The 15,282-nt window shown below is 46.1% G+C and overlaps 3 protein-coding genes across 3 annotated transcripts; 1 reads left to right on the plus strand and 2 right to left on the minus strand.

Annotated features, from left to right (window-relative positions):
- Window positions 1-52: 52 nt before the first annotated feature.
- Window positions 53-6,811, plus strand: LOC135349291 (inactive tyrosine-protein kinase 7-like). The gene is made up of 13 exons (XM_064547812.1): window positions 53-220; window positions 551-607; window positions 774-1,058; window positions 1,465-1,758; window positions 2,096-2,226; window positions 2,314-2,497; window positions 3,160-3,471; window positions 3,598-4,179; window positions 4,313-4,603; window positions 4,751-5,220; window positions 5,380-5,478; window positions 5,535-5,693; window positions 6,005-6,811. Coding segments are annotated over exons 1-13 (3,462 nt in total). The 5' UTR covers window positions 53-219; the 3' UTR covers window positions 6,602-6,811.
- LOC135349292 (adhesion G protein-coupled receptor L4-like) lies at window positions 6,781-11,983 on the minus strand. The gene is made up of 20 exons (XM_064547813.1): window positions 11,703-11,983; window positions 11,578-11,649; window positions 11,445-11,516; window positions 11,287-11,361; window positions 11,008-11,082; window positions 10,774-10,943; window positions 10,371-10,717; window positions 10,111-10,290; window positions 9,994-10,062; window positions 9,821-9,932; window positions 9,485-9,737; window positions 9,214-9,380; window positions 8,851-9,014; window positions 8,613-8,707; window positions 8,161-8,487; window positions 7,945-8,011; window positions 7,802-7,884; window positions 7,582-7,756; window positions 7,321-7,506; window positions 6,781-7,169 (listed from the first exon to the last, which is right to left on the minus strand). The coding sequence occupies exons 1-20, from the start codon at window positions 11,918-11,920 to the stop codon at window positions 6,903-6,905; spliced, it is 3,174 nt and encodes a 1,057-aa protein (XP_064403883.1). The 5' UTR covers window positions 11,921-11,983; the 3' UTR covers window positions 6,781-6,902.
- Window positions 11,984-12,035: 52 nt separating this feature from the next.
- LOC135349313 (NAD-dependent protein deacetylase sirtuin-2-like) lies at window positions 12,036-15,271 on the minus strand. Its single transcript, XM_064547838.1, has 11 exons — window positions 15,154-15,271; window positions 14,913-15,050; window positions 14,783-14,824; window positions 14,300-14,463; window positions 14,145-14,213; window positions 13,697-13,820; window positions 13,337-13,500; window positions 13,029-13,105; window positions 12,930-12,981; window positions 12,670-12,807; window positions 12,036-12,466 (listed from the first exon to the last, which is right to left on the minus strand). Exons 1-11 carry the CDS (start codon window positions 15,170-15,172, stop codon window positions 12,197-12,199), a joined length of 1,257 nt encoding a protein of 418 aa, XP_064403908.1. The 5' UTR covers window positions 15,173-15,271; the 3' UTR covers window positions 12,036-12,196.
- Between the last annotated feature and the right edge of the window lie 11 nt (window positions 15,272-15,282).

Here is a 15,282-nt window from a genome sequence, read left to right on the forward strand (position 1 = left end):
TAAAGTCACAAATAAATTTTTATGCCAATAGTGGGTGTGGCTGGTAGATCTATAGCTATGAATGTTATTATCACAAACCACAAGCTTGTCGAATTGTCACCATTGTACAGCTTTATATATACTTGTAGCCAGCTTTATAGCCAGCTAGCTAGCTAGAGCGGTATATAACACGGACGCCATTGCCTGTAGAGTGCATGTCAAGTGGAGACATCAGGAATAAGTGAGTTATTACCATTATTTATAATGCTCTGGAAATTAGTTTTTATTAAATTTTAGTCATAATAATATTATTGTTGTCTGCAATACAATACATAGCTATAGCTATAACTGCACTTAGTGTAGTCCCCCCACACCCACACCCACACACACACACCGCCCTGCCACCATTATCACCTCGCGTTCTAACACCTCTACATTAGTAACCACTAAATGGTCGAATAGCAACTGTTCCTATTGCAGACATTATTGCATTGTAACTTCGAGGTGCTACACATTGTCCTAATACAACATACAATACATTATTAATCATGTTTGTCCCTGATCCTGTTAGTGTTGTGTCCAGAGCTGCTCCTCACTGCCCTGGCTGTGGTGTGTGTAATGTCAGGAGGTGAGTGCTATGTCATGTCATGGTGTACTCAATAGTGTCACCTAATTCAATTGTGGCATAAGCCATAGAGAACTACCTTATTGTCATGATCTGATGATGTCCCCCCCTCATAATCTGGCCATACACAGAGAGCTACCTTATTGTCCCTTCCTCCTTATACGTACAGGTAGCTGTCAGTTCACCACCATGCCACCCAACCCAACTATCGTTAATGAAGGGGACTCTGTTACACTGCAATGCGTCTACACCAACGCCACCGCTATATCTTGGCGTAGAGACAATGTTGCCATAAAGACCGGCTCTGGTTATATAGTGACAGTGGGTGGGCCATCCCAATCTAACCTCACCATCCAATCAGCTGATCGAATGACCCACAACGCCACCTTCTCCTGCGTGGCCACTCTGACAGATAACACCACTCAGAGCTTTGACCTACAGCTGTTAGTGTATTGTAAGTGTGAGTGCATGAGAGAAGCTCTTTTATAGAGCTAGAGTAAGAGCTTGTGGGGTGTCTAATGTACACAGCAGCAGCCCTGGCCTTGTATCATAGCCTGGGGTGTCTAATGTACACAGCAGCAGCATAGAAACAGCATCTACTGTATCCAGTGTTTTTACAGTGTCATGTATCAATGCCAACCAGAAGGCTGCATGGTGATCAGATATGCTTGTTATGCACTCCACTGCTGTAATTGGTTGGGGAATGTACAGTGTGGGCATTGGCTCACTATAGGACACTCTGTCAGCCTCCTTAAATATCTCGCATTGTTGCTACTAACTACCTCTTTAGCGAGCTGAGAACATGCTCTGTTGTATTATCCCATGTCAACACACACCACACACCACACACACACACGCAGATATAGATCAAACGGTGGGCCTGTCCTTATCTCTGGATTCATGTTCAGGGAGTACCGTGTATAATGGGTCCACAGTCACCCTCTCATGTTCCCCTGATGCCTTCCCACCGCCCTCCTCTATCTCCTGGCTACTCAATGAGAACGCAGTGGTGGAGGGATCAAACATTGGCATCAGTCAAGATAGGCTTGTCCTCACGATAACGAGTATCTATGGCAACCAGTCCGGCCAATGGGTGTGCAGGGCAGAGAACAGTGTGGGAACTGCTGAAGGCTTGGTTGAGCTGGCAGTTAGAGGTATGTGTATACAGGTCTGTGTGTGTGTGGGCGTGTGTGCATGTGTGTGTGGTGAGTACATGTAGTGGTAATTGGTAGTATCCCTGACTAATTATTGTGTGTACGACTCACTACCAACTTATATCCCTACACTTGTATTGACTGACACTGATTACTAGGAGCTTACCCCTACACTTTGTATTGACTGACACTGATTACTAGGAGCTTACACCTACACTTTGTATTGACTGACACTGATTACTAGAAGCTTCCCTGTATTGACTGACACTGATTACTAGGAGCTTACCTGTATTGACTGACACTGATTACTAGGAGCTTATATCCCTACACTCCGCAGTGCTGGTGACGAGGAGTGCTATTATTGAGCATGGCTCAAGGGCAGAGAGCACCAACACATACCTAGTCAAGAGAGGGGGGATGGCTGAGCTCAACTGTGTCTTCACACCACCTCTCTTTGGAGACAATCAGGTATCACTACTCCCTCCTATACTACCACACTGTGCATGTAATAACGCGTACATGTCTACACGCACGCACGCACACGCACACACACAGTTTGTTGCTCTGAGTGTGGATGGCTCTGGTATAGTATCAGGGAATCTTGGCTACAGAGTGACAGTGCTCCAGTGTAGTGTCCTCCTCAGAGTGGACCCAGTACAGGACATACATGAGGGGACATATCGCTGCAGACACACCATCTTGGGTGTCACCTCTCAAGCCGTACAACTCACCATAGCAAGTAAGTCTAACAGTAATCCTTTAATAGCGTTAGTTTTGTAAAAAAAACAAAAAAAATATGAACGAGGGATCACCCAGTGTTACTAGTAAGCATCCAAGTCCCTCTCATTCGCCGCCAATCCGGAACCCACTGCAGGAAGTGAGACTAACCTTCGACACACTAGGCCCCAGCACGCTGGCCACCATGAGATTCTCACCACATGATGTAGGTTAACCACTCAATTGAATAAACAATCGATACAGCGGGTATAGAACCCGGGACGACTACAGAGAGGTTCACTAGGTCAAGTAGCTTACCCACTGGGCTAATAGCCTCGTCGAGAAATAAACGATTAATTTATGCTTACGTAGTCATTTTTTGTTAATTAAAGAGAAAGAAAAGAAAGTACATTACCTGGAATCGAACCCAGATCTCCTGCTTACTAGTCAAGCACACTACCATTACACTAGAATGAATAACTGGTAAAGGTCGTCTTACTGTAATGATGTTTACCAAAATGGCCATTCCCAATTATAATTTATCAGGTATGCCCTACCCAGAGGTAATTATTGCATTGCAGAGTACTTTTTTTCTAGCTGTTTGCAATTCTCTGTTGCTGTTTGCACTGCAATGTACATAGCTGCATACTATCATCATTACCCCCCGCCACACACACATTATAGCTATTCGCCAGAGCTACAACGTGACCATGTCTCCCCTCTCCCCTCTGGGGGTTGGACAGAGCGTGACCTTCACTTGTACCCCCGAGGGCTCTCCTGGCAATGTCATGGAGCGTCTCTCCTGGCGCTTCATGAGTAACCAAACTGGAATGTCTGGCACAGTGTCCATGGTGGACCCTCGGGTCAGTATAGAGGATGGTGGGCGGAGGCTAGTCATTACAGACCTCACTGTTGACTACAGTGGGGTGTGGTCTTGTGTCGCCTCTAACTCTTTGACCTCTGATGTTATCAACAGTCTGCCACTGACCGTGGAAGGTTAGCTAGCTAACGATATTTAGTAGCAATAAGTTGTGTTAGGAATGTCCTATTTCAAAACTAATTATATAGCTCAGTTAATTTCCAATGGTGTGCTTAAATATTGACCCCCCCCCCCCCCTCCAGCTCCGCCCCCCACGAGTGTGCAGCCTGACTTCAATATTGTTAAACTCGGCACCCCCCACACTCTAATCTGTCAGGTGATCTCTACACGAACCATTGCCTTCTCTTGGATTGTAGGGGGTGTGGCCTACGAGGAGACGAGTGGCCGTATCATCATCTCCAACACCCCCACCACCTCCACACTCACACTTCGCACACTAGAGGAGGGTGACCTTGGCAATGTAACGTGTGTAGCTACTGACCCCGTACACCGTCCTGTCAGTTTCTCTGCTGTATTGCAAGAGAGCCCTTTGTTCTATATATACGGCGCCAGTGAGCGTAGGAACTTCACACTACAAGTGGACAGTCCCTTCAGACTTGACTGTGGTGTAAGGGGCGGGCCCGCTACCGTGAGATGGTTCAAAGGTCGCCAAGAAGTACCAGCACAAGGCGACGGGTTACAAGTACAGTTATTATCCAATGGGACGTCATCGTTGCGACGGGAAACCACGCTACGAGAGGATCATGGCAGTGACTACCTGTGCAAGGCAGAGAGGTCAGGGGTCGACTCGTCGCTGACTCAACGGTTTAACATATTTATCTTTGGTGAGACATTCCTAAATTAGTGATTTATTTTGGTCATTCTTTAGCTATAATAATAATATCAGGCCTGTTTTCGGATGTCAGTATGCCTGTTATGATATTACTTATAGATCAATAAGTTATTGTTTCCACACAGTTCCCGGGATGATAGTGAGTGCCCCGCCCCCGGAGAGTGTGGCTGTGTTGGGAAGTCGCTATCAATTAGACTGTTCGGCTACCGGTCAGCCGGAACCACTCATCACCTGGCGCTTTAGGGGCTCCCCCATCCGTGACCTCCGGAGCAGCTCTCTGACTGACTATGGTAATGGCAGTCTGGTGTTTCATCCCGTCAACAAGAGTCACGAGGGCACGTACGTGTGTTCCATTGAAGCTCCCTCGTTCCTGGTGGAGACTACCATATTAACAGTGGAAGATCCCCAACCAACCAGTGAGTGTGTGTGTGTGTGTGTGTGTGTGTGTGTGTGTGTGTGTGTGTGTGTGTGTGTGTGTGTGTGTGTGTGTGTGTGGTGTGTGTGTGTGTGTGTGTGTGTGTGTGTGTGTGTGTGTCTTTCTCTAATCCTTCTTCCCTCTGCAGTGCTGTCAGGAGTGGAGATAGCTCTGTGTGTGGTCATCGTTGTCATAGCAGCTATCATATTGATAGTGTCGGCTGTCATGGCTATAGTCTGCTCATTCCAGCATTACCAACGTTCCAAGTCCACTGGCCATTTCGAGGATCGACACGACTCGCCCCAGGGCATGTTTGATCGTCAACCCTCCCTAAGAGATAAAGACAACAGTGGTATCTTGAGAGGGCCTTCTAATGACATCCTGGATACGCTACAAAAGTCCCCTCATTACGGTGGTGCTAGCACTTATTCTATTAATCCCAGTACTGGATTTCAACTGGACATGTATAGTCGAACCTCTCATAACTCCACCCCCCTCCACGGGACGGCTACCTCCACTCCCCTCCACGGTACAGTGGCCTCAACCAGTCTGTTCAGCTCAGAGGATCCAACATCAGTCACTGGGCCTCTGCCCAACTACCCAAGGTCCAATCTCGAGGTCAGTGTGGTACTTATATTCTGATTTAGCTACGTAGATTTCTTTGGATAATGTTGGTCCTCGTGTATACATTTGTGTATTTCAATTTCGTATGTACAAGTTTCATATTTCTTGTCTGACTCATGACCCATGAGATTGCTTCATTGTACGTACCTGCAGCTTAGCGATGTGATGGGAGAGGGGGAGTTTGGTCCGGTTGTGTTGGGTGTGGCCAACCACATAGTCCCCACCCATGACAAGACTCTAGTGGCTGTCAAGGTGAGCTAATGGTTAATCTGTGAGAGCTTTAGCCTAACTCCCCCCCCCTCCATTAGGTGTTGGTCTCCCAGGGAGATGAGGAGACCTTGCGTCCTGAGGTAGCACTCATGGACTTTGCTAATCAGATGAAGCTCTCTTATACCAACATAGCCTCCATATTGGGTATCTGCAGCGATGGAGAACCCTACTATGTCATCTACGAGTACCTGGATCAGGTGAGTGGGTGTGCAACACTTATCACATAATTATATAGCTCTCTTGAATATATACAGTTAATACTATACTGATTGACTTTAAGTGTAGACATGCAGAGTCTTAGGCTTACGTAGGTAGGTAGTGGTTGACTTTGTCTTCTCTAATAAGGTTTGCTTTCCAGTGAGGTTAAAAGGTTGTACATGTAATGTCGTGCAGCTGAGCTTAATTAAGTGTAGGTTTGTATAATTGAATTTTGCCCTAACTTAATATCCCAGCTGCCCAGTGTCCCCTCCACCCACTCACACACTACTCTCTCTCTTTGTGTGTGTAGGGTGATCTGAAGAAGTTCTTACAAGGCTCTCAACCAGAGGAGGGGGATCCACCCACCCTCACACCTGCTGACATGCGTAAGATGATTCTGCAAGTGGCGGACGGCATGGCCTACCTATTCTCTCAGCGTATCATTCACGGTGACCTTGCTACGAGGAATTGTCTAGTCTCCTCCACACTAGAGGTCAAGATTGCCGACCTGGGCATTGGGCACGACCTCTACAACCACGATTACTACGACAACGGAGCACAGCTACTGCCGATTCGTTGGATGCCTCCGGAGCTATTACAGGAACTGGAGGAGGGGCCCAACTTCTCCCTGCATAGTGATATCTGGTCATTTGGTGTGTTCTGTTGGGAGGTGTTTGCGTACTCACGATTGCCTTACGAGACATTTGAAGACAATGAGATCTTATCTATAGTGCCTGGAGGCTCTAGACTGCGTCGTCCCAGTCCCTCTTGTCCCCACTCTCTCTATGACCTCATGACGGAGTGCTGGAGTGAAATACCAGATAATAGACCACAGTTTGCCAGATTGTGTGTGGCCATTGTAGATCTAGACTTTGGTAGAGACACTCAGAATGGTTATAGTCAGTAGGTGAATGTATTAATTACCAGTGGGAGGGTTCATGTCATAGTCTCTTATCTCTTGATCATCGTGCAGACTTTATACATAATTTCTTTGCACTCCATTTCACTAGCCGCTCAGTAGTTTTGTGTGTGTGTGGGTCATTTGGCCCGCACATGACTTTTTATTACGCTAATTTTTATACTGACTTTCAAGTTCAATAAATTCACTAAAACAATATTTATTTAAGAACACGTACAGTTAATTATGACGTGCATGACAACATAATAAGTGGATATGATACAAATGACAAATGGAGTGAAATGTATAGTTACAGCAGGTTAATGCCATTGCCAGTTCGCGAGTGTTGAGGAGGTGTGTCCTCTCCTGTCAAAGGGGGTGTGTCACTTTCGGTCAAAGGGGGTGGGTCCTTTTCTGTCAAAGGGGGTGTGTCCCTGTGTAGATAGGGGGAGGAGCTGAGACTGTTGGGCAGACTGTCGTCCTCCTCCTTGATCATGACTAGAGGATTGGTGGCACTCGGTCGAGCTTTAGCACTGTGCGGACGTGCCACCGTGAAAGCACCTTGAGACGTGTGTGTCTGTGGGGGGCAGGTGAGTGGGTATGTGTGTGTGGGGGGGGTGATGGGTGTGGGTGAGGCTATTCATACGTAGGCTAACATCATGTATAGACAACATTGTCGTCATTAATTTATTGTTCTGAATCAATAGCACAAGGCTGGTTTCACTCACGTCAAGATTGAAGGCAGTAATGTCTCCCGTGGAGCTCCTCCTGAGACCGGTGAAACTAAGCTTCCTCTTGAAGGCAGCATTCATATTGTTGACAGCGTTCACAGTGCTGGACCTTCTGATGGTGAGACTCTGTTGCTTGTGTGCTGCCTCGTGATAGCCTAGCCGCTTCAGGAAAGCCTTACGGACCTACAGGAGGGGAGAGGATGGGAGAGGGGGAGAGGGGTGAACATATGCAGTGCCGTTAATGGTTTAGTAACTCACGTCTCTATTGAGGAGACAGTGCATGATGAAGATCATAACTCCCTGGAGTGTTGTGAAGATGCAGAAGATCCACTCAATAATGAGAGCAATGGTGGTATCCCCTACCACAAAGAACCCCAGTGCCCAAGTGATGCCCAAGATGGGGACCAGGACAAACGAAGCGTGGAGGAGGGTGCTGTGGGGGTACTATGTGGGGGGTATAATCATCAGGGGGGCTTACCATATAAGGATTTTGTCTTGAGAGCCTTTCCTTGAAGAGCGAACAATGATGGCTGTCACCACTATCATGATGACTATGTTGATCTGTGTGGGGGGTAGTGGTTGTTAGCGAGTGTACGTTGCTATGCGTGTGGGGTAGCTCACCAGTAGGACGGCGATGACAGGTCCATGGAATGCCCAGTTAGCTCCATTATCATTCGTTATCCAACAACTACAAGGACAGAGTCATAATTTCTGTTTTGATATGAGCTTGCTTATTGTAAGCTTTCAAAAATCATCAAATTAACATTATTGGACCAACGAAACTAAAGGTATGGCTGTTCAAATTTAACGCTGGGTATATACAAATTTGGCACTTACAAGTTTTCTGATCCGTAATCACAGAATCTGACCCCTAGAGTAATGCCGACCACTATTAAGGGTGCCCCCCAAGCGAAGGGGTAGTAGAGCCAGATGATCTTCTTGTTGAAGAAGACCTTTACGACAAAGAGATACAGATGAACCCCCTCCACCAGTTGCCAGGCAAAGGTGGCCAGGAAGAGGTAATGTAGTAGAGCGGCTATAAGTGTACAGAGTACGTCTGGGGAGGGTACAAGACGTCGGTCCACACCCACGAGGAACACCAGCTGAGCTAGGCACAATGCTAGGGCTAGCTGGCGATGGACGTGATGCAATTTAGTGTCCAGTCTGCATTATGTATGGAGGGAAGTGAGAGGGAAACTATAATTATAACAAAGGCTTATTTTGAACAAGCATACTAATTACACAGATCCTTATATATAACTATTATACTACTTATAGTCAACACTCACTTTAGCCCAAATAGCAGTCCAATAGTGATGATTAGACAGATGATGGAAATGCAGAGTCCCACCTTGGACACTATCTGCAGTGCTGGACTTGCATGCTGCATACGATGAGAGAGAGAGAGAGAGTATGAACACACAATGTACAGTAGCTATGTGTGTGTATGTATGTGTGTGTGTGTGTGTGTGTGTGTGTGCGTGTGCGTGTGCGTGTGCGTGTGCGTGTGTGTGTGTGTGTGCTTACACTCTCTCCAGTGGGGCTCATGAGGAGGGCAAAGCTGGTCAAGTGATAACACTGGCACACTGTCACATTGCTACTAGAGGCAGTGGATACAAGAGAGCAGCCATCACTCATCCAACTACCATCTGCCATGGCTTGCTCATCAGTCAGGAAGGAGCATGTTGGATCTACATGCATGCATGAGGGTAGTGGAAGCATGACTAATGAGCATAATTATCCTAATGAACTTTTGGTACAATGAATAGTGCTTGACAAGTCCAATAATAATCCATCAACAATTTTCATTATTGCAATGTTACAACAGAAAGATTTCACAAATACTTGCAGCAAGGATAAGAACTTACAGTACCTAATAAATTGACTTACTTTCCAGAGTGACATTCTCGTGGTATAGTGTGATGATGATGGGGTCAGGTAGACTGGTGGTGTTGAGTAAAGCTACACTCTGATTGGTCCGTCTGACCACCTCCGCTGATATGACCAGACTGTTGACTCTGAGGTCAGGACATACGGACACTTCCCGGGACCATTGGCTGAAACACGAGAATTCATGCGATAAATTTGTCATACTTTACTGAAATTAAAATTAAATGTGAAAAGCACTTCTATCTAGCTCCAACCAGCTAAACATATGTACCATTGTCCATGTACTAGTGGTGGGAGCGTGGGCGTGCAGAGAGGGAGGAGGTCATTGTCAATATTGAGTAGAGGCCCCACTCCGTTGTAGATGACTGCAATCACGCCCACCTCCGTGCACTCGTACTGGGCCCCAAACACTGTGGGGGGTAGTTGTAACGAGCTGTCCCCTCCTTCTACAGGCGCCTCCAGCAGAGATGAAGAGATGGTGATATTAGCCTCTCTCCCGCAATCAGGAGTGGCCACGATAAGAGCTGCAGGCAATGCATGAGTTAGGAGTACATGCAGCTAACCATGGAAGAAAAGGGAAAGAGTTGGAGATGGGTAATTATGGTACCTATATTGTCACTAGCCACGAGGCGATTGGCCCCTCCACTGCTCAGGAACAAGCCCTCACCAAGCTTCTCAATAGAGAGGAAGAGGTCAGTCAAATGATCAGACACGGAGATCTGGGGGGGGGGGGGGGGGGGTGAATGGTGGTGCATAGATTATAGGCAGTGGGAGTCTCACAGTGTTAGCCTCACTCCAGAGTGGCTGGTTCCTCAAGTGGAGTAGCTCACTGCCCACCTCTATCAGATTCTGTATAATAATAGTAGCAACATAATTATAGAGAGTTGTCCAACTTACGGAGAAGGTTGTGTTGTCATAGTTACCGCCTCTCAAGAATACATCTACTGATTGAGTGAGGAGGTCAATGATGGCAGGCAGGTCACCGGGCACGCTGACGTTCCTAGCAACGGTAAGTAAGGACAATGAGAGGACGACTAGACCAGGATCCAGCGTGGGATCCATTGATACAAGCAACAACTGTGCACAAAAAGAATCATTTTTTCAGTAAACTTCACACTGATGACAATGTTAGGTCATGAGTACGAGTGAGAACTCACCATTTGCTGTATGTCTTGTACAGCCTTAGAGCCGCAGTCTATCCTCCCACTCGCCAGTATACAGTAGAGGCCTGCAGTCTCGTTGCATGCACTCTGACATTGTTCCATAGGTACACAAGAGTAGCCACTGCCAGTGTAGCCAGGGAGACACACACATTGGGGAGTTGGTTCATTAACACAGGTGGCATTATCACTGCAGAGGAGAGGGTCACAAGGTACAGGTGGTGGTTCCAAGCACACTAGACCATCTCCACTGTAGCCACGAGTGCAGGTACACACTGTGGAGTTGCCAGCCACACTGCAAGTGGCCTGTTCTGAGCAGCTGTGGTACCCCAGGGCACAAATGTCTGCATGCAGGGAAATGCATTAACTTTGCATGCATCATTAGTAAGTGCATGCTTACCCTCACAGGCTGTGGCTGTGTAGTTGGCATCAGTGATGAGTGTGTTGGAAGGGAAGGCGCAGAGCACACCATCCAGTGCCACTCTGGGTTGGCTGGAGTGAGAGGCTATGAAAGCAGGGAGCCATTGCAAGTGACAATCGCACACAAGTTGAGTGTTGCCAGACAGTGAGCTGTAGCCAATAGTCATGCAAGACTGTGAATAAACTTGTTTCATATGGGATAGCACTGACTCACATGACGCTGCCTACAGAGGCAAACAAAGGCTCCAAGTCACTACGCAAGCTCTTCAACACATTGTCGTCCAACATTCTGAAGGGGAGGGAACAGGATGAATGCAGGAATACTACTTTGCTTTCTCAACAGCCATAATTTTTAGTGTAATTTCAGTGGCTTTATGATTTTCTGAAAGCTCAGAAAAGTTCTATCAGATGGTATGTTTAGCCAAAAATTGTTGATCGGAACCGAGCCCACCTATCCCCACTAACTAAGAGGTCTGTTTCTAGAGAAGCTTACATGTTCTGCAGAGCTGTACCGAGGCCTTGGAACGAATCTCCTGACAACCACTCGAGTTGATTTTCCTCTAGTTGACTGCAATCAATGCAAGCACAATCACGCACTGATACAACAACCACACACACATACTATGTACTATACACTGCCTCATAACTTACAGTGTTGTTAGTTGAGCTAATGAATTGAATGCCCCTGGCTGTATCTCGGTCAACCTAGAGAACTGAATGGTCCTATCAAAACAGTAAACAGTTCAGTAAACACACACTCCAACCTTTAGCACAAGATACTTACAGTATCCTCAGCGCAGACAGTCCTTGAAAGACGTTGGCTACCAGCACTGTTTCACTGGCTCCCAGGAAAGTTCTGCATAATAGTGTGTGTATGTGTGTATATGAGTGGTGATGGTACTGGCTCACAGTTCCAAGATGGAGCCTGCCATGTTGGTGGTACGGAATCCGTTCATCACTTCTCCAATGGAAACGGTCAAACCATTTACTCTGCCATTACAGTCGACAATGAGACCATTATCTGAGTCTCGGCGGTTACAGATGCATAACGAGCAAGGGTCTGGAGTCTGCCCCTGCAGCAATACAACCAGACTGAAGAGAAGAGCGACTCTACTGTAAAGAAGCATCTTGAGAGCTAGAGCTAGACGGCTGTTATTAAAATTAATGTTGAAGCTAGCTTTGGAAATAGGGGGAGGGGCTGATTTGTGCAGCGTCAGTAGTTACATTGTAGGTTTAGGTAAAGATCGTCTTTAGAAATTCCATTCAGGTAAAGATCGTGTTTCCATTAAAACTAATAAGTAATAAATAATAATCACAGAACAAAATTTATATAAAATTGCACACACACACACACCCCCAAAGGTTAAAAAACAAAAGTTTCAGAATTGACAAAATCTTCCCTATCAGTCTTCTAGGCTTTCACTGGCTGGCTTCTCCACTACTGCACCTGTCACAGCTGTCGCTAATCCAAGCTCTTGCACCAGCATTGGTTCTTCTGAACTCCCTACTGACTCGGCAATATTTAGTACAGGCTCATTAATCATGGGCACTATTGCTTCAGGTGTTGTTGCTTGGACTGTCTTGCTATCCTCCACAGAGAGGGTGGCCATCATGGCCGATATCTCACTGTCCAATCGCTTGTGCTCTTCTTCAAACATCCGCAAGAGGCGCTCCTGCAAAAGTACGTTAAAAAACCGGCATAATAAAAAAAAAAGTTTTATCCACTAAAAAGTACTATCCAAATCACTGTAGCAAGAGTTTCTTTTATAATAGCCACACCACACACACACGCACACACGCACGCACCCACCCACACACACACACACACACACACACACACACACACACACACACACTACGTGTAGCATACATGTACCTCAAGGCCTAACTGTTGTGCGATTATCCTACAACCATTATCACAGGTGTCCTCAAGGAAGACGTCTCTATAGGCAGTCTGTTCATCAAAGTCCAGTCCCCCGCTAATACCCATGAGCATGCTCATTATAGGGTCCATCTGAAGTGGGTATGAGTGGGTCAGCAGTACAGTAAAGCTATCAATAAGTGGAAAATAGGCGTGAAAAGCAGTAGCCTAAGGATCGTAATAGCATGTAATCTAGGGAGCTAGTTCTAGTTAACCTCTCCAACTTTCTCCAGGTTGATGAGCAGACGGGGGCAGTCATCCGGCACTCTACATGATCATACGAGGTAGTCATGTGTACACAGTAACCAGCTCACCTTCCTATAAGACCTGCAAATGGCTGTACTTTGAGAGAGGTGCCCATTATGATGAGCAGCTCACACTTGTCCAGGTCCTGGGGCAAAGGTAACATTCGTACATAGAGTATCATATATCAGGTTTCAAATGAGAGGTTAATCGATTGCGAATGACCCTGATTGCGTTTCTAACTATTGCAGCACATGCTCACTCTTTGCGTTTCTTTCGATTGCAAATCATGCGAAAATACACAATTTGCAACTGAAAGAATCATTTGAAACCTGATATAGATGGTCGTTGTCAACCTACATGTATATTGAATGATTACCTCCATGACATATTTTGCGAATCTGTCAGGCAGTCCCTCCCCAAAGAACACAATGTCGGGCTTGACTAGGCCGCGGTATGGTTCCTTCAGCCTCATGTCCTCTGGAGGGACGTAGGCACACCCCTTCTCCTCACACAGTGGCAACTCTCCAGCAAACACTTTGTCTGTGAGAATAGCAGTAGATCATTCTCCACCAAACAACGTTACATTATGTATAGCCCCAAATTAGTGGGAGTTACAGGAGGGAAAGCTTTAGAAAACAATCTCGTAATATTAGAAGTTTGAAAGGGAATATTATAATTATTATTTCAAGCAATTTCAATGTTTATACAGGAGAAGACCTACGTACGTTTGACTAACCTTTGAGGGTCTCAGAGGGATAGCTAGTACCACAGGTGATGCAGTGAGCCGTGTTGAAGGCTCCGTGGGCTTCCACTATCCTATCGTCTGCTATGCCAGCCCTGCGCTCTAGAGTGTCTATGTTCTGAGGAAGGAAGATTATGACTCCTGAGAATGGATCAAAAATAATTATTATAGCATTCCACAGAAGTCCTATAGTGCTTTCTGTTCAATTTGCAAACAAAAATAAGAAATACAATCATCAAAACATTACCTTACAACTGTCTGGATTATTAGTTATTATAATTAAATAGCTGTTCTAATTATACACGCACACTATAACTGTCCTACACTGTACGAGTGCCAAATTACCCTAATCAAATGGCATTTCCTCTGCACGGTACAGTGCACTCATGTTGAATAACAAAGCTTGGTAGTTTCCATACCTGAGTGAAGGATCTAGCCATACCTGAGTGAAGGATCTGAGTAGCAATCCTTCCTCTTCAAGGAGACGGATGAAATAGTGGGAGAGGGTGGGCTGTGGAGTATGTGAGGGGTGTGGAGTGTGTGAGGCATGAGTGGGTGTGAGGGGTGTGGAGTGTGTGTGGATGTGAGGCCACATACCTTAAACTTTGCAGGATAGAGCTCCTTGGCCAGATCATAAAATGGTTGAGGATTGTGTTCGAAATATTTAATCTCAAAGACGGCCTGGGGGCTGGGGAGGTCGTACTTCTGTAGGTTGTCATAGAGACCAGTGCCAGGGCTTCGGAAGTCTGGAATACCAGCAGCTGCAGGGTAGAGGTGAATAGATGAACTGGTACACAGACATTACACAAGTGTTTTCTATATCGGATTGTTGCAACAGGAAATGCTACATAAGTTTGCTTGGAAAACACTCATTTGTTGTGCAACATTAGTAGATGATGAAAGAGATTTCTTAGCATACATACAATGTAATCACACCAAACATCAAACATGTTGAACCCATACAGTACAGACTCACACACATACCCCCCCCCCCCCTCCTGTTCACCCCACATGCCTCCTACCCCCAACCACATACCCCACATGCCCCCCACCCCAATCACATACCCCCTGTTCACCCACCAGTGGATATCCCTGCTCCAGTCATCACCACCACTCTCCTCTCTGCATTTTGAGCACACATTCAGTAATAATTTAGCTTGAAATTGGCTTGTACAAGCAATTTGCTCATGTACATTATTAACATCCTTACTATTTTTTGATGCCATGAACTCCTTTAGTTTCTTCACTATCCCCTCAACAGTCAACTCCAGGACGGGAGCTTTCTTTTCCCTTGGGGGTGCCTCAAAGCCAAACATTTGGCGGAGGGTGTCAACATCCAATGGCATGTCTGCAGAAATGGGATGTTAATACATAATTATAATGGGGGACATGCGTTATGTGTGTGTGTGTGTGTGTGGCAGACTCTATTGTACACAGACAACAACCAACACCTCCACTGTCAGCGGCCATCTTTTAAATATATCCAATCGTCTTTCTTCTAATCTTACACAAGATTGCCAAATCAGCAATTTTTAATCGGCTCACGGGAGTGAGGTGTTTGTTGTGCACACGCCCTATCT

This window comes from Halichondria panicea, chromosome 15 (genome assembly GCF_963675165.1).
Source record: "Halichondria panicea chromosome 15, odHalPani1.1, whole genome shotgun sequence".
In the NCBI taxonomy this organism is placed as follows: Eukaryota; Metazoa; Porifera; class Demospongiae; order Suberitida; family Halichondriidae; genus Halichondria; species Halichondria panicea.